General features: G+C 36.2%; 1 protein-coding gene across 3 annotated transcripts in view; it reads right to left on the reverse strand.

The window, feature by feature from the left end:
- The window catches only part of LOC143250827 (Iroquois homeobox protein 5a-like), a 56,117-nt gene that overhangs the window by 7,591 nt on the left and 28,104 nt on the right, over positions 1-20,422 (reverse strand). For 2 of the 3 annotated variants that reach the window (XM_076501885.1, XM_076501884.1), the window contains exons 3-4: positions 18,930-19,402; positions 3,439-4,119 (exon numbers count right to left, since the gene is read on the reverse strand). In XM_076501885.1, coding sequence (XP_076358000.1) covers positions 3,439-4,119; positions 18,930-19,402 — 1,154 coding nt within the window. Of the gene's footprint in view, positions 1-121; positions 271-3,438; positions 4,120-18,929; positions 19,403-20,422 lie in introns of all 3 variants that reach the window. The other variant, XM_076501883.1, reaches the window with a different exon arrangement.

The raw sequence follows: 20,422 nt of genomic DNA on the forward strand, positions 1-20,422 counted from the left end.
CTTGAGCGAGACACTTTGCCCCACCAACTGTTTCAGTCCACCCAACTGATTAATGAGCGCCAACAGATAGCTCGCGGTTAACTCGAGATGGACTGGCATTTTGTCCAGAATGATGTTTTACCTGTGTTATCGAGAATGGAATTTAACGCCTGCTTCTCTGTGTCGCCTCTGCAAAGGATGGATATGACTTGAGATTTCTTGTATAGTTACATTTATATTTCCTTAGAATCTTGTTCCACGACTGAACAGAGGAGTTTAGCTTCTCTGAGCCTTAAAAAAAGAAAACATCGTCAGAGAATTATATCTTCCATTAATGGGTACCTGATTTGAAATTATTCAATTAATACTAATATGTATAACATCTTCCTGTTGTTCATCTTTGTTGTGTGGTAGTGCTTATTTTGACTACAATTGTTGAATATATTTTTATGTAACACTAGTAAAGATGATCGGCAATGAAAAGGTAATGCTATTAATAGGGCAACGGCCGCCCTCTTCCATATTATGGAGTCGCAATACACGGTCCTTTCGTTCGAGTTGGCTCGGTATGGCCAGGTGGTTAAGGAACTTTCGACTCGCAATCTGAGGATCATGGGTTCAAATCCCTGTCACCTCAAATACGCTCGCCCTTTCAGTCGTGGTAGCATTATAATGTGCAGTATATCCCACTATTCGTTAGTAAAAGAGTAGCCATTGAGTTGGCGGTGAGTGGTATTGACTAGCTGCCTTCCCTCTAGTCTTACACTGCTAAATTAGAGACGGCTAGCGCAGATAGCCCTCGTGTAGCCTTGCGCGTAATTGAAAAACGACAACAAACAAACAAAACCTATTCATTTGATGCAAGGGCATTTAATGATATGCGAGGCTCTAAAAAGAACTTTTATTTGGCATCAGTTTCACGAATTTTGCCACCGACCTCACCGCTAAAATAAATCTTCTTTCGCAGCATTAAGGTAGTTCAATTAAAACTGGTTCCAAATTCAAACTGTTCATCGCATTGCTTATCCATTTAATCTCGATATTTAAGAATCCATTTATGTTTCTATATTCAAACTTATAGCTCGATAGATACTGATTCAAGAGTCTACGTGAAATAATATATTCAAATCATGTGCCTCATTGTTTTACTTGTTTTGTTCATAAAATATTTATTTTATAACATATTGGAGGTCAGCGGTAAGTCTACGGATTTATTTGCAACACTAAAATCAGGGGTTCGATTCCCTTCGCTGGACACAGCAGACAGCCTGATGTAGGTTTGCTATAAGAAACACACACACACTTATTGGAAACACCTGGAAAAGCGCTGAGGTTTAATCAATCTTAACAAGGTGTCCTCTATATGTATTCAATTTTCCTTTATAGTACGGTCGTATTGAACAAGTATGTCTTTTGGAGACTATTAGCTATTATACTGGCAAAATTTTGGAAAAAAGGAAATAAAACAAAATATATTTCAAATACATATTTAGAACTTCTACATGGTAATTAATAGCTTTAGCACGTAAATATAATGTCAATAACATCACTGTAATAAATATTTATTTAATTCTTTAGTATGGTATATATTTATATAGTATATATTTATACGGTATATTTAGTCTTTAACGTTACTGTTCACCATGCTAGATCTATCAACTGTTTGTGTATCGTGCTAGATCTATATACAGTAGATAGAGTAGTATGGTAAACAAACAGTTGATAGAATAGTATGGTAAACAAACAGTTGACAGACTAACATGGTAAACAAACAGTAGATAGACAAACATGGTAAACAAAGAGTTGCTAGAGTAGCATGGTAAACAAACAGTTAAAAGATCTAGTATGGTAAAAAAAAACAGTTGATAGATCTAGTATGGTAAACAAATAGTTGATATACTAGTATGGTAAACAAACAGTTGATAGATCTAGTATGGTAAACTAACAGTCGATATACTAGTATGGTAAACAAGCAGTAAATACATAGGATGGTGAACAAACAGTAGATACACTGGTATGGTAAAGACTAATATAATAGTTTTGGTCAACAACTGAAAGAAGTTGATAGAAAGGTAAAATAATAATCTATGTACCCAACATGCAGTATGAAGAATAATCTATAATGCCTTTATCTTCGTGGGTCTCAAACTTGTGATCGAATGGCTTCTAATGATCGCGAGAAGTCCGAATTAAGTTAAATGGGCATAATATATCATTTTAACTTATCATTATATTACACACCTTTTGTATCATTGTCATTTCTATACGCTATAGGCAGCAAACAAGCCTGTTTGTTTTGTGTTATTCTTATATCAAAGCCACGTCGGGCTATCTGTTGTGCCCACTAAGGGGAATCGAACCCCTGATTTTAGCGTTGTAACTATGGGGTACAAATGACCAAATGGGGTACTCCCATCTCTGCATGATGATGCGCAAGACTGTCTTTAATTCGCGAGAAATTCATGATTTACAAAAATTTAAGAACCACTCATTGTTCTGTTAAGCGAAAGAATGCCAGTTAATACTAGGCGTAGTATATTTTCTCCTGCAGGTGTTTTTAAAATTTTCTTCCACGTTTACAAAATGACGCGCAACATGTCTTGATTTTCTTCGTCAGCGTATTTTTGCCAGGAATTAAAAACAAAATAATATCCATTTGTTAGCTAAGCCTAATATAGCCATGATATGCAGTACGTCTCCTGTAAGAATGGTTTCCAAACTCTTTTAGTCTGAGGCTTCCTTGATGTGAATAAAAAAAAAATTGAACCTCCTAATTTATAAAAATTTCATAAATTGTGATTTTAAAGTTCCCATCCCCAATACTACTTTACATTGTGACTGAAGAACTGTGCTGTACACACGTCTACAAAATGAAGAATAAAACTCTATTTTATGATCGCGTTTTTACTATCCTCACATACAGCAAACTTACAATTACATTAAAGGACAGATCGTGCTTGTGATAGTCGCCTAGCAACAGTACGCGACAGCTGCATATGACAGTGGTCTGTGTTCACGCAAGAGGACAATTTTTCGATCTCTAATGCAGACTAACACAGGTTTTACGTGGCTGTCATGTCCTTGCTTCCATCCCGGAACCCATTTCAATGAGTGGCAGTAGTACCTCTACCACAGACTAAACTCATGATACAATAATGCTCATGAGCCTGGTTACATTATCCAGAAAGAAGTATTTTAATCTATAATCTAATATTTATGTTTGGCAATGGTAGCATATTCGACAGACGGAATATCCATTATTTTTACGCAGCGTTAATACGGAGAAAATGACATTGAACAGAGAAAGAAAATGTAGTTTTTGTTAGCGTTAATAGAAATACCGGCCCTTTTTCTTACTTTATTATACAGCACTCTTTGTTATTTTACACTTGTAAATGTACAACGAGAACTTAAACAAAAAAAATCGTTACATCTTTCTTAGTTTAGGCTCATACTCACGTCCGGTTTGAGAGAAACGACTACTGTGGTGCGCTGACTGTCCAAAATAGCCGTATTGTGGACCGATGAAATTGGCAGGAAGAGATGACCCCAGCTGCAAAGATAAGGCTACGTTTGGGGGAGTTTGGGGAGGTGTGTCCGCTGGTGGAGGTATGGGGTTGAATACGTGGGTAGGGTTGGTTCCATTGTAGCCCGACCCTGGCAGACCACCGTAGGAGCTGAGCTCCTGATAATAGTCGTTATTAACAAGTCTGCTTGATGTCGAACTAGGAGCTGGTTGACCATAGCTGGTTATCCGTATTCTAGAGCCGCTTTCGGTTGCTAAAATACAGTGGTTATGCGAATCTCCTACACCAGGAGACACTTCATGAGATGGTACAGGATCTTTGCTTGTAGCTGTGTCCGCGAGAGACCAAATCCTAGGTTTACTCGCAGGAGACTTGACTCTATTGTCTGTATCTCTCTCGTGAGGGATATCTGCAGGATGTACGAGAGCGGATAGGTCCGGAGATGGACTCTCTGATGATACAGCTGAAGTAAATGTGGTGGCTACATTAGCAGAACAGGGTTGGCCACTGGAATTGGACTCAGAAGAGATATGAGGGTCAGATACCTTATAAGCAAGGTTATCATTATCATTAGAGTAATCTTCCCGGGTGGCTTCATGTGTTCTCTCTTCTCCTGAAAAACAAAAAATCTATATTCTATGATAACTAAACACATAAGGACACCCAAGTGATTCCATTCATTAATATCTAGTGATCTAAACATAAACAAACTGAAAGTAATTGGTTGCAACTTTCATTGTAACTTAAATATCGAACTTTCTAGTGGTTCCAAAATTGTCAAAAAGTCAGTAAACAATATACTTTCTAACTTCTTTTATTTTTTATATTTAATAATAAGAAAGTCCAATCTTTTGAAGAATTTCATTTGATTGGTATGGTATTTATTTTCTGTTGCCTGGGAGAAGAAAAACGTTTTAAGATGTTTTGAAAAACACTAAGGTTTCCTTGTCAAAGAGGAATCATCTTAGCTACTAAAGTGTCGGTCCGGCATGGCCAGGTAGACAAGGCACTTGTAATCTGAGGGCCGCAGGTTCGAATGCCCGTCCCACCAAACATGGTTGCTCTATCAGACGTGGGGGTGTTATATGTGACGGTCAATCCCACTATTCGTTAGCAAAAGAGTAGCCCAAGAGTTGGCGGTGGTTGGCAATAACTAGTTGCCTTTCCTCTAGTCGTACACTGCTAAATTAGGGACGGCTAACACAGATAACCCTCGAGTAGCTTTGCGCGAAATTAAAAAAACAAACAAATAAACAAAAACCGAACAACAAAGTGTCGTGATTTCACTAGTGTTTCAGTAAAAGAAAAAAAAATTGCTTAAGATATACCAGGTTTTCTACTATTATAAGTAGAAACTTTTTTTTAAATTGTACCAACAACAGCTCTGAGAATGTTCTTTGATTTCAATGGATATTTCTTCAAACAGTTCCACTTCATGCCACAGTGGCAAGTCTCATAATGTTTTAATACCGTTTCATGGAAACCAATAATATAGCAAACGATGATAAAGCGTATCGTGGTTTTATTCAAGTTTAGTGGTTTAGAAAAACAACAACAACAAAAGCATAAATATAGTCAAGATTAAGAGACAATTGAGCCTCAAATTCAAAAGTACTAACCGAAAGCTGCACCTTAGTTTAATTTCATTTATCTAGTTATTTGTAATTTTTAATTTATGATTGAATGTTTGTTTGTTTGTTTTTAATTTCGTGCAAAGCTACACGAGAGCTATCTGCGCTAGCCGTCCCTAATTTAGCAGTGTAAGGCTAGATGGAAGGCAGCTAGTCATCACCACCCACCTCCAACTTTTGGGCTACTCTTTTACCAACGAATAGTGGGATTGACCGTCACTTTATAACGCCCTTATGGCTGAAAGGGCGAGCATCTTTGGTGCGACGGGGATTCGAACCCGCGACCCTCAGATTACGAGTCGAAAGCCTCATAGCACTGGAATACAGCTAGATATTTTACGTTATGGTGTAATTTGCGTTTATGCGTTAATCCGGCCTGACTACAAATGTCTCACAGAAACTGGCGTTTGGATGCTCCTCCAGAGCTTTCGGGAAGGTGGGGGTGGATTAAATGACGTTCCTGAATACAGATACAGGGATTTTTGTGTTATGGAGCTTTATTTGTTTCTACTTACGGCTTTTAGGTATTACACAAATTACTTAGTTCTATGTAAAAGGAAACATAGTTACGAGTTTGTTTTTCTTTGGTTTTCCTATATCGCTATTAGTTACGTCTATCATATACATTAAACAGGGAATACATTTGTAGTTTTAACGGTAGAAACAAACAAACTGTGTTTTTGTTTATTTTCTTCTGTTATCATTTGTGGAACGAAACAAATCATACGCACAACCTCCTGTTTACGTGCTTTGGATGAAGAATTCGAAATCCATAAAACTCTGATGAGTGAGAAAAAATAAGGTACCCGACAAATTATTGAACAATTAAAGTCAGAGAAAACAAAGTATCTGCAACTACTTCTGGCGAACATGACGTCATTCATAATTTAGCCATTGCTTTCATTGTTTCATTAAACAAGCATACGAACATGCTGAAATGAGGATTTTTAATTTCTAAGACACTAAACAATATTTTTGTTCATTTAAATTCAAATTATATGTATGGCGTTTCGACAACTTGTCATTGACTTAAGTGGTTTCTTAGCTTTGGATTCGTTGAACTACACTTAAATGGAAATAATCATGGTGATAAGTAGTGGTACATATAGGCAGTCAGCATGAAGGAATATTTATTTCCTTTATGTCAGCACTTCGTTACAGATACAGGATAAAGACCTAAGCGCAAAGCTACACAATGGGCTATCTCTACTCTGCCCACCTCGGGTATCGAAACCCGAATTATAGCGTTGTAAGTCTGCAGATGTACCACTAGGGAGCATAGAAAAGTGGAACATTTCTAACATCTGGCGGATAAACATTTCTTTCAAAACTGAGACATTTTGAACTAGTCAGCAGGAAACTTAACCATTTAAACTTAAAGCAATGGAAAAAAAAAGCGATGGATGTGTTTTAAATTAACAGATATCTGGTCATTGCTGAACCAAACATTTACTACAAACTATCAAAGAAATATTTCATCACAGGGTGAGGGTTTAAACGGTTTTCTACACTCAAAGTATTTGACTAAGAGGCCTTCCCGTCAATGGAATTTTTTGCGAAACACATTTGACAAAAACGAACCCTGCACATTGACATTTGTTTTCCATCAGTAGGCATTAAATTTTCAATTTATTTTGCTTCCGTGCAAAGCTATACATTGGACTATGTGAAATGTGCCGATTGCGGGAACTGAACCCTCAATTTTAGCGTTATACACCCTGAGGGGTACCGTTAAACCACCGCGGAAAATATATATCTAAAAAAAAGGAATAAAGGTTTTATTATTTCCATCGTATTTTCGAACACAAAGGTTATGGCGTTTTCTTAGAAAAAAATATCAATATATTTTCAAAAACTTATTTAAATTAAGCATTATTTCTCTATTCGTGCGATCCCGTGTCTTTGTTAGTAATTTTGTTTATTACACCAGTTTAAATTCGCGTGAGTTTTTCTACCATCTTAATAAAGACAGAAACATGTACCAAACGCCATATTTGAACATGGTATTGCTCTTCGCTTCGCTTCTTTAATTAACAATTTTGGTTTCGGGAATCACTCTTTTCACATTATGTTTGAAATCTTGTAATTGACCCCCTGTTGACTAATGTCTGTTTTCTACACTTGAAATCCTCAAATTTAAATCACTGACTTGAGCTTTAACTACTGTTAAAATAATTCAAAGTAACTTTTTGACTAAAAGTTAGGATAGAGAAAACAAAACGTAAAAACAGTAAAGGAAAAGGCCAGTTTTTTAAAAGAGCCTTCTCTCGTATCCAACTGAGGAAAACTCGTCAAACAGTACGGTGGGGCACATAAAACAGTTCCACGGTGCCGTCGTGGGTGGTAGAGGACTAAGTTAACCCTGGGACTTCGTCAACCTGGCACACAGCAAGTGCCTTGACTGCTACAAAACCAGAATGACCGTAAACGAATGATTCCTTCAGTTTCATCAAGTGCTTTCAGTACTGATGCTAACTACACGAAGTGGTTGAACCTCTTCACGCCAAACTATAAATTTTTATGACCTCAACCCCTTGCATAACCCCACCCGCTCATGTTTAGAACAAGGACAACTGCACGTGTCACGTGCGTGCATTCTGGCTGCAAATTTCGTGACTCCGCCCCTCGTCCAACAAAAGATCTATCATCAGGACTCTCAGATTACTTCAGAATAACAAATATAAAAACAAACAGCTCCTAGATGAGCGCACGTACGTGTTTTCGTATATACAAGTTTCTGATTCGTATTTGTTTGTGCCCAAGTTAAAAATACAAATTTTATTTAATATCTAATAATGATAAAATACGATGCAACTGAGAAAAATGCTCACCTGTGTATACAAATATACTGTACGTATCTGTAATACGCGCGTATTTGACTTTAGACATTTCAAACCACGAAATATTGTGCGCAGAGAATAAACTATGCAGATAAAGAATAGTATGCTGGTGCAACACATCTGGTAACATTCTACAGATGTCTTCTGAATTAGCGCTCAGAATACAAATAAAGAGGTCAACGTGTAACGAAAACGATCAGGGAAGTTTTTTCGAACCTCAAATACCACGCAGCAGCTTCACGCTAACCGTGTTAAGAAGAGTCGTCTGTATCCAACATAGTTACGGTATTTTTGGATTACGACTCGTTTTTTTTTTTAAACTTCTCGATGAGTAAAACAACTGGTGAACAGAAGAACTTGGCACCCATGTAGCAACTACAATGATAATCATCGACAAACACAACTGTTTTCCGTTTAGTTTTGTACACATTTCGCGCAAAGATAGGGAAGAATTATCTATGTATAATCGTTCCCACTTCTGAACTGGTAGAACACTTGGAAAGCAGATACTCAGTAGCACCTTGGCCCGTTAGGGCCAGGTAGTTAGGGCCCTCGACTCGCAATCTGAATGTCGCAGGTTCGAATCCCCGTCTCACCAAACATGCTCGCCTTTTCAACTATGCGGACATTATTATGTGACGGTCAATCCCATTATTCACTGGTAAAATAGTTGGCGGAGGGTAGTAATTACTAACTGTATTCCCTCTAGTTTTGCACTGATAAATCAAGGACGGCTAGAGTAGATAGCCTTCGTGTAGCTTTGTGTGAAATTCAAAAACAAAAACAGCCCCACTGCCGACTATTGAGATACTTGTAAAACTTAACTGTCGATCTAAATAGCGCAACCATCTTCCCAGAATACGAAGTGTTTTTTTCCGCTCAGAAACAAATCATAAACCTTTGGATTCTCAATCCGGGCGTGCTGAACATCGTTCACGTAGGGTTCAGTGTGAAACGGAAGACACTCAACATTAATTTATTGTTTCATTTTTAAAATTTCTCGCGGTTATTTTTATATCGACATTGATGTTTAAGCACTTTAGAGAAAAAACAATAATCTGATACAGAATTCGTTTAAAAATGAAACACTTCATATCGTTCAATATTTTATTGTGTACGAGTTTATAGTTTATTCAGTAAGTAATGGTTTCTAAAGACATGTAATCATTTATTTTCAAGGGATGCCTGTGACTTAGTCAGTATGCAGGACTGTGGAACCACAATACATGGTTCACAACACGTTACCACAAAACTTCGTTTCACAATTTTGTTCGCTGTACGTGTAAAGACGAAACCCCACTATTTGGAATAGGTACTTGTAGCTCAACAGTTGGAGATGGGTACTATTAACTAGTTCTCTTCTCTCGTCTCTACCATTTCAAAATTAGGGTTAGCTATTCAATCGTTATATTCCTTTTTGTTTTATCTTCTGTTTATCAAACTCTTCAATATTTAATACGTTTTTTTGGTCTTGGACTACTTGTTATTACAAAAATTATAAAATTCAGAAAACAACGAGGCTCTTGTTTGATATAATAATAAATTGAAGCTTAAAATTTGCATACAATATTCAGTATTTTTGTACTTTTCTTGTTTAGAGTTTCCGGTTAGAGTCGTCTCACTATATTTTTTAATTTCGACTGATAAAATCAAATCTTATTCATTTATTTACTTTCCTAACTTCTCAACAAGCAAAATAATTGATGAATGGGTTAACGATAAACCGATTGTTTTTGTTTTCTTGTCCAAAAATTTCGCACAAAGCTAAGTAAGAGCACGGTCATCCCAAATTATATACTGGCAGCCAATTGGGAAATAAAGTTAGTCAACAGTACCCATCACCAGTTGAAGTGCAATAGGTAGAAACACCTTTTTTAGAAATCAACTTAATTATTATAATAATAGGTAGGCAATTAAATACTTATAAACACAAGAAAGAATTTTTTGACATATCACTGGGTATGTCTTCTTCAAGTACTATGTAGTATATACCACCATCAATAAAACTCTTCCTTGCGTTTACAAATCATTGTTTGCTTATCTAATATCATGTTAGCGAAATGTGCTAACGTACACAAATAACTTAATTATTCTGTTTGAGAACGTTCACTTATTGAGTCCTAAACTGTTTCCTATTGCAATAGGTGGAAATCTTTATAGCGGCCTTGTGTTAGCCAGTTTGTCTGTGGAGCAAACTGTTTTTCGCTATTCTTTGCCCAAAACTTATGGTTCTGGGATTACAGTTTGTTAAATAAATGGTTGTATACATATATATATATAGCACAAGTACGACTGATGTAGTGTAGGGGTTTTATGTTTTCCTAAGAGCGCAAACGTGACAAAATGCAATTGAAATTGATTGGCAGCAATTCATCTTTCCACTGGTGGAAGTTATTATATTCCGAGATTTAGAAAATGTGATTACATTAGTAAGAAATAGGAACTGTATTATTAGTTTGGGTTGCTGTTTGATGTATATATTTTAAAATATCCGAAGTTGCATTCTTATTTTCTGTAATTTTATAGCACGTAGGTTTAAATATATGTTGAGCTATGTTCTAGTTTGTTTGTTTTTGAATTTCGCGCAAAGCTACACAAGGGCTATCTGCGCTAGTCGTCCCTAATTTAGCAGTATAAGACTAGAAAAAAAGGCAGTTAGTCATCATCACTCACTGCCAACTCTAGGGATACTCTTTTACCAACGAATAGAGGGATTGACCGTCACGTTATAAGGTCCTATGGCTGAAAGGGCGAGCTTGTTTGGTGTGATGGGGATTCGAACCTCACTTACGAGTCGAGCGTTTTAACCACCTGGCACGCTGTATTCTTGCTGTCCGTTATCGTTTAACATGTAGGTTTCGATAATTCCCGAACTGTGTTCTTACTTTATGTCATTTTTAGCCGCGGCATAGTGGCTCACAGATGAGTCAGAGTTTTTTTTTATTTATATCATATACAAACTTTTAGCGCATAGCTCCGTCATCTCTTGACCGATTTGAAATATAATTACAGTTTTGGGCTCAGGAGATCAAACCCTTTCGATTGATGTATTTGACTACGCCCAAGGTCTCATAGATTAATTTACTCTAATCCTGCCTAAACTAATTTCCATTTTAGGGTAGGCTGGTAGAGATATGATGAGTAATAAAATCAAATCGGGTATACGCGCACCTCACGATTAGTATTGCTGGCACACAGAAATACAGATAACAAAAAAAGAAAAACGTTCATACATTAATTTACTCCAATCCTGCCAAAAAGAATGTAAAATGTCGTAGCTATTGAGGATTCCCTCTTGTTTAACACGTACATTTAAATATATCCCGACCTGTAATCTTCGTTTCATCGTTTAACACATAGCTTTAATAATATCCCGTGCTATAATCTTTTGTTTGTTATCCTTTAGCAAGTAGGTTTAAAAGTATCCCAATATGTGAATTTCAAACAGCATATTTACAATAAAAGATACACACACTTGGTGGCGGTAAATATTATATCACAGATACTATAAAATAATTCTACAATATTATATAATATTAGAAAAAGAAAAAAAGGGGAAGCCACAATAGCCGCGGCACTTGAAATTCTTTTAGGTAGGATTTTAGTAAATAAACTGATCAAAACCGCCTAAGGTGTGAAAAAAATGGATCAGAAAATAATTCAGCGTGCGACTTAAAGGAACGATATCAAAGAGGCGACCAACTGGTAGCTAAGCTTAATGCTATAAGTCTAACTACCAATTTGGCTGTCATTTGGATTTCATTCCTTCAAGTCGCACGCTGAATAATTTTCTAGCCCATTCTTTTTTCACATCTACGGCGTTTATGGTTAGATATCATGACTTTTGTTAGTATACCTCAACAAATCACACCAAATAAGAAAGTGACACTCGATAGTAATCAACATTAGCTTTAGGATCGCAACACTATTATCCGGAGCAGACCTTTACTTTGCAGAACAAACCAAACTCTTTGAAACATATGGTGGCAGTTTTTGTCTTTAAAAAGTGTTAATAGCTTTCTTTATACCAGAGCCATGGAATTTACATTAACAGTTTCTTGTCATCACCCACATGCAATAGGTACAGTCGTATCAAGCACAATATTTTACGCTAAATGCTTAAGATAATATCACGTGACGCTAAATGCTTTTTAATTAAGATAATTTCATAATGTTTAATGAATCTGTGCTGAAAAGTTGGTAATGATTAATAACGGTCCATCCAAATGATTCTTTTGAAAACTTGAGTTAGAAACTAGTAATCTACTTTGCTTGGCCTAACTAATGCTTAAGTATCTCGCACGTCATTTCACTTAAAAGTTTTGCTGCTCTAAATCAGCCATTTTGAACCGAATAACAAAAACTAAAAATAATCAGATTTTACTCGTAGGTAAAGCTGTAGTAAAAATATACATCACGTGAGTTTTGCGTAGACGTGAGCAAAAAAGTTTGTAAAATTTAAACAAAATTAAAAAAAAACTGGAAAAATTAAATCTAAATTGGAGGTGTTGTATTTCAGATGTGTCTTAATCGATTTAATTTAAATTTAGAATGCGAAGTAAGAGTCTAATGGAGTACATCTATTGAAAATATATGATAGCTTAAATTACCACAGTCCAAACTACAGAAGGCAGAGGTTTAAAATCGCTAAAGTGTCACTCCTGTTAATAACACAGTTTGTCTTGCACGTTATTTTTTGGGTTGTTTCTTTTGTGGGTGGGGGCCCGCAAGTTTGTTTATTTTTTGTTTTGAAGTTCACGTAAAGTTACACGAAGGTCCTCTGCGTTAGTCATCTTTAAGTTAGCAGTAATAGACTAGAAGGAATGCAGCTAGTCATCACCACCCACCGCCAACTCTTGAGCTACTCTTTTACCAACGAATAATGGGATTGACCGTAACGTTATAGCGTTTCCACGAGTGAATAGGCAAGCATATTTCGTATGACAAGAATTCCAACCCGCGAGCTTCAGATTACGAGTCGAGCGCCCTAACTACCTGGCCACGCTGGGCCTGTTTGGCCGCAAGACACACGATTAATCTATAGGACCTTTTTTCTTCTTATTAGCTATATGTTTGTGCCAGCAATACCAATTATGGGGCTTGTGTATACCCGATTCAGTTGTATTGCTCATTAGGATCTCTACTAACCTACCTTAATATTGAAATTCCTTTAAGTAGAATATATCAATCAAAATGCTTTGATCTCTTGAGTTCATAATTTAATCTCTTGAGTTCAGAACATTAATTCATCTTAAATCGGTGAAAAGGTGATGTAGCTATAAACAAAAAAAAATATATTTGATTTTTAAAAAACTTTGACCAATTATATGAGTCCTGATGCCGCAGCTAACAAAACTGCAACATGCCGATGGTAGTATGTTAAAGAAAAACAAGTACATTTCTGTGTTTTCTGCATGTATAACTTGGGATTTGGATTTTTTAAAATAATGCTATCTTTTTAATTTAAGTATAGTTTATTCGTAATAAAGCTGATAAACCTAATGGTTAGAATGCTCGACTCACAGATTTCGGGTCGTGGGTTCAATCTCACCAACGAAAATGCTTGCTCTTTCAGCTGGGTGAGCATTATAATGTGAATGTTAATCCCATTATTCGTTGAGCAATGATAGTCCGAGAATGGTGTTGAGTAGCTGCATTCGCTGTAGTCTATCTTTTCCAAACCAGGGACAGCTAGCGCAAATAACCCTTGAGTAGCTGCATTCGCTGTAGTCTATCTTTTCCAAACCAAGGACAGCTAGCGCAAATAACCCTTGAGTAGCTGCATTCGCTGTAGTCTATCTTTTCCAAACCAGGGACAGCTAGCGCAAATAACCCTTGAGTAACTGCATTCGCTGTAGTCTATATTTTCCAAACTAAGGACAGCTAGCGCAAATAACCCTTCATTAGCTGCATTCGCTGTAGTCTATCTTTTCCAAACTAGGGACAGCTAGCGCAAATAACCCTTGAGTAGCTGCATTCACTGTAGTCTATCTTTTCCAAACTAGGGACAGCTAGCGCAAATAACCCTTGAGTAGCTTTGCACGAAACTCCACAGACAAACAAAAAATAAAGTACGAGTAATAGTACCTGTAGATCAAAAAGTATAAATGGAAGTAACAGGAATATTGCCTTCCGCGTTACAAAAGTGAAATTCTATGAAAATACAGATAGTATTTAGTATATGTGTTCCTCTGCGATAACTTTACGGACTTACAAAGCTAAAATTTGGGATTTGAATACCTGCGGTGTACAGTGTGGAGATAGTCCATTATGTTGCTTTGCGATAGAACAATAACAACATACACAAGTGACTTACATATTGGAAATAAGTATTTTTAGCATTGTTCTAAAGTTAAAACAATAGTGCTTTTTAATACCGTCTTACGTTTCTTTTGGCCTCCCATCCGTGGCTTAGCACTACTTTTGAAGGTTTACAACGTCAAACTACAGGGTTCGATCATTGGGTTTGGAAAAGCCAATTACCATTTATGCAGTTCTGCGTTTCAGAACAAATTAAAACAAACATATTTTCCTGTTACAGAGTAATTTCCTAAGGATATAAACAATGGATGTCAAAATATAAAACTTTTTGTTAACATATACACAAACACAGACAATTCTAGGCATAACAAAGGACCATTAATTCTTCTTTCAGAGTTTTTCCGTCCTTTATGTCAAACTTATAGACCACAAGAAAAATATTCAGTCAACAGCAATTATCACAAATTTTGGAATACACTTGCCTGAGTGAATGGTGCGATTTAACCGTCATTCTGAAAGCGCACTCGCGACCCTCTAGTTCGAGGCGCATATGTGCAGCAACGGGCCGTGAACATTGAATCCTTGAAACCATATATCGTGCACAGTAGATCCTTTCTTGTTTTTTAACCATCAAATCACAGTTGATATTCATAGCACATTCCACCAATTATAATTATTCGATTCAATGTCGAGCAAAGTCCCTTATGGAGGCGGATGCCGTTGTTAGTTGCTTTCCCTTCTGGTCAGTAATGCAAAAACAGAGACGTGTTATAACTGAAGCCTGGAGGTCGTTTAAGCCGACGTGTATAAAAAGTGTAGTTCAAGTTATAAATTCCAATTCCAGTTACGTCATCAACTGTACCTAAACATAAACTTGTAACTCCACATTCAGATGTTGTGTTTGGCGGTTATTTTTTTTCATTCTTTCAATTTCACAAACACAAGCTTAGCAGTTTTGTGAGTATGTAAGAACATTCAAGGATATCGAGTATAAGGTAGAAAGTTGCACGTTCCATACGCAAGGCATGGGGTATGCTTGCTCAGTGTATAACCGTTCGTAAGTGCATACGTATTGTGGATCTCGAATATTTTGTAATGTTTATATTTTCCGTATGTTTACACCTATTTAAGCACAAATATTATAATATTCTTTTTTATGTAATCGACTAAAAATGTTGCAAAGAAGGTAACGTCAGTTCATAATCACAAACATCAAGTTTAAACTTAAAACTTTTTCATGTTGTATACAATGTAGAAACGAGCAATGACGTCAGAATTTTTCTATGAGAAGTAACATTACAAGTTAAGTCAAATTGTTCATCGTCGTAACAAAATGCTTTATAGTCCCAACTAGGTACCAATTAATCCTCAGTAGTTTTGAATATTGTAATTGTTTATATTACTACGACTATACATTATCATTTATAATAATAACTAACAGCAATAATATTAAAACCTCACATAACATTTGTAGTGATAGCCACAGCTACAATATTAAAACCTTACATTGCAAATACTATTATATGTAATCTTAAAGTATTAGACCCATGTGTAATAATACTAATGTTCATAATATTATAATATTACAATACCATGTTTAATAATACTAACATGTAAAAATAGTAAAACCTTCCAGCACCACGTATAGCAAATAATATCAACAGCTATAGTCTAACCTCACAGTATCTGAAACTAAATTAGGACAACAGTATTACTACTGCAGTAATATATTTTGTTTCACATTAAACACATTTCGAATAATATTAAAAAGTTAGAAGAATCAATAGTTTTGAGTAATTGACCATAACACACAACCTACAACTCTTGTTCCTCACTTTATTACACTTGAGGTCACAGGTAAACTTCATCAAAGATCTGTTTCAAAACACATATTAAAACCTACAACCTTAATCATCTAGTACTTTGTAAAGATAGAAAACACTTGCCACTTCTCTTATAGTTTGTTTGTTTGTTTGGAATTTCGTGCAAAGCTACACGAGGGCTACCTGCGCTAACTGTCCCTAATTTAGCAGTGTGAGACTAGAAGAAAGGCAGCTAGTCATCACCACCCACCACCAACTCTTGGGCTACCAACGAATAGTGGAATTGATCGTCACATTATAACACTCCCACGTTTGAAATGGCAAGTATATTAGGTGTGACGTGGGTTTAAACTCTCGACCCTCAGATTACTTCTCTTATGGAATCAATACATGGTGTCTAAGTGATTGCAGCTAGATCAGAAATTACAGTAACTTCTTTAGGTACTTATACAGTCTGAAGTTCTACCACTGCATTAACCATATAATCCTTGCTTTTATACACTACCGATAGGTCCACAGACATATATATATATATATATATATATATATACACTTCATGTTGAATAATTTTATGTTAGAACACGCTGTGTAGAGAAATGACAGAAAATATTAAGTGAATAAAATCACTCACTTTGCTTTCAAGTACTAATACGTGAGATTAGTTTCAATATTAACGATGTTTGTTTGATTCAGTTTTGTCTATGACCAGTATGTTATTAGAGAACCTTCAAACCAACAGTCACTTACACACGATCAATGTGACGCACGAATAGTTTAGAAAAATGTAATTAAAAAGCTGATGTCGTCGTACTGAATATCATCGGTAATCTTAGGCTAAACCCAATTATTTTTGCGGTACCGTAAACCACTTTGAATTTTACCACTTAAAACAATGAAAATGTTTTTAAAAAATAAAGTTTCAGTTATGAAGCTAAACTCCTAATAAATCTTTATACATTTATATGATTTGACATTACAGCAATACCACATCGTAACAAAAATATCATGATATCAATTTAATATATTGCACCAAGGTTATCGGGTTTCTTCTTAACGTTGAATGGCTTCCATATAACTGCACAAACGGAACCTAACACCGAGCGTAGTACATTAAAAAAAATTTCACGTGCTTTTTTTTTCATAAAACGTCTTTTTATTAACCGGTTTAAAAGAAACGGTCCCCAAACCGCTCAGTTTATCGAGTTTTTGTTATTGTGTTTTTTTCTCATTATGAATTATACAACTTTTTTTCCTGCTGTTTTCCGAAAATTGCTAATGCAAACTGCAGACACACAAGAAATGGTATTTCCTGGTCTTATCCATCTAGACTTTTTTGTTTTGTTTTGTTTTTTTAGCTTTGGCTCTTAGAATCTACTACTATCTAAACTATTATATAAATACATTTTGCGCTGAAATTACAAGAACATTTACGAAAATTCTTCATTTCTAACACTATCGCATCACATATATTATGTGCAGTATGAAATCACATGTTAGAAAAATTGCATAATCATTTTAGGCATATTAACAAACACGTCGACACATATATAGATAAGCCCAGGCCTGTCCGAGTGGTTAGCGTGCCAAGTTGAGTAGGGAGAGTCCTAGGTTCAAGCCGCGATATACTTGTGATCACGCTCCGCCCTTTCCTGTGTGTGGAGGTTTTAAGCGTCACAGGGTATTATTTCATTCGGTTATAAATAACCGTGCAAGCTTTAGGCGCTACTGAGTGAGTGGTTGTTTTCCGAAAACTTCTGGTAAACAGTAACGAATTAGGGACAGCTATGCCTGCACCCTGGTATCAATAACCTGGACATTTAGTTAAACTTTAGTCAATGACAGACACGTTCAAATCTCAGATGTAGTGTTCATAGTGTACTCACACAACGTGAATTATATTATATGTTTAATATATTTAAATGCATATTCCAGAAGTATTATTCTTACGGACACCAAGTCTAGTTTTATTATTCATAGGTACACGCAGTGAAAAACCTGTATAATATTCCTGAAATTGTAATGACGTTGTAATGAAAGATTAAAATTAACTTAAAAAATTACGACAAAAACTCAAGCCATTCATTTTTGTGAGTTTTCAAATCTAATGCATGTTGTAACTTGTGAGAATGAAACTTGCTTGTTTGGTTATAATTTTCCCACAGAATCATTCAAAAGCTACCTGTGCATAGCTAACTCTAATTTTCAATTGATGGAACAGAGTAAAGATAGGCTAGTCAACAACACCCACAGCAAACTCATGGAATACTCTTGCCTGATAGATTAGTGGGATGTGACTGCTACATTTATAACTCACTCACGTCTCCAAATTGCAGAGCACTTTTCTACGGACACGTGAAGCGAACCATAAATGCTTAGATTTACAGACCAGCCAAGATAACCTTAAATGTAAACCATATTAGCATTCTATATACCTTTCTTTTAGAACTAATGTGATTTACAACGTCCACTTTCACATTAGTAGGGCCCGGCATGGCCAAGCGTGTTAAGGCGTGCGACTCGTAATCTTAGGGTGGCGGGTTCGCATACCCGTCGTGCCATACATGCTCGCCCTTTCAGCCGTGGGGGCGTTATAATTTGACGGTCAATCCCACTATTCGTTGGTAAAAGAGTAGCCCAAGAGTTGGCGGTGGGTGGTGCCTTCCCCTCTAGTCTTACGTTGCTAAATTAGGGACGGCTAGCACAGATAGCCCTCGAGTAGCTTTGTGCGAAATTCAAAAACAAACAAACACATTAGTAGTGTGCAAGTCATACATATATACACAGATAGATAAATATATATATATGTAAACGATGTTAGCCTTGTGGTCATTATAAATTAAACTTTCTTATGGTGATAAAAATATTTACCTGAAATTAGTTTTTGGTTAGCAAGCTCGTCCCACACGGTTTCACTACAATTGTACTTCTCAACAGAATCACCTGCTTCTTGTCCAGATCCCTTGGAGATATTTTCATTTATGTCCACTATCTCATCTTCAGGACTATTTTCTTCTTCATCGTTACCATTATGGATATTTTTCACTAATTCATCATCGCTGACATCCTCGCTTTTATCGTTTTCATTGTCTTCTATATCTGTGTCATTTTTACTTCTGGGCTCCCAGGTCATCTTGTTGTCTTTTTTAAGCCGTCTCCGGGCATTAGCAAACCACGTGGACACTTGAGTCAGTGTCATCTTGGTGATGATTGCCAACATGATCTTCTCTCCCTTGGTGGGGTAGGGATTCTTCCTGTGTTCGTTCAGCCAGGCCTTGAGAGTGCTAGTAGAGTCTCGTGTCACGTTCTTCCGTCTTGCTCCGTTGAAGTCCAGGTCTCCGTACCTATAACAAGTACAATGACAACGTCAAGGATGGGACATTAAGCTGTTAGTCATCCTGTGTTTTCTATTATTCAGCTGTCGTCATCTCCCCAGGGTCTACTAAACAACTAATTTCTCAACATCAGAACGCACATCTGGTTATGGTATAGCGAATACACGGCAACCAACACACCATGATACGTGTGGAAGAAGAAAAAATGCATATAAACTGTCATATTTAATGCTGCAACCTGAATACAAAAGTAGTACAAACATTAGAACACACATCTAGATATCGTATAGCGAATACAAGTCAACCAATACACCATGATACATGTGGAAGGGAAAGAAATGCGCATAAACTGTCATATTTAATGCTGCAACCTGAATACAAAAACAGTACAAATGTTCAGAAGATGAGGGAATTATTTCCATACTGGGATTATATAATGTTTCATTGTTTTCCACCCACACAATACTCACTTGAGTGTATGTACACAACATTTCTAATATGTAAAATTTATTCAGAAACACCACACATAGTATCTCTAATATCATTAGAAATAAGGGAAAAGTTGCTATGATTCCTCGTCTAGAACACAGGGATTCCGAAAACAGAAGCTAACTGCTTTGGTTTTCCCAGTATCATTTCTACTGACCCAGGTATATATATTCTTTCATGTAGGTAGAAATGGCATGACACAAACAAATTCTACATGTCAGTCTATATTTTGTTAGATTTAGTCAGAAACGCTAATGCACACTGTCATTATCTCTGATACCAAGAAAAATGCCATACAGCAACCGCTATATGTATAAATTAACCATTTGAAGACTTACATTTTCAAAATAAAAGTCTTGTGAGACAGAGGACCTTCCATTCGCTTGCGCCGTTTTAAGTTTATTTTGGTTCAAAACTAACACCAAAATACGAAGTCTTTCAACGAGCAAATGTTTTTTTAAATTCATTGTTGCGTACAAACCAAAAGTTTGTGTAACTCGACTGTAATCTAATAGTAAGTACCTGAAGAAGGCAGACCAG

The sequence above is a fragment of the Tachypleus tridentatus genome, chromosome 5 (genome assembly GCF_004210375.1).
Source record: "Tachypleus tridentatus isolate NWPU-2018 chromosome 5, ASM421037v1, whole genome shotgun sequence".
NCBI lineage: Eukaryota > Metazoa > Arthropoda > Merostomata > Xiphosura > Limulidae > Tachypleus > Tachypleus tridentatus.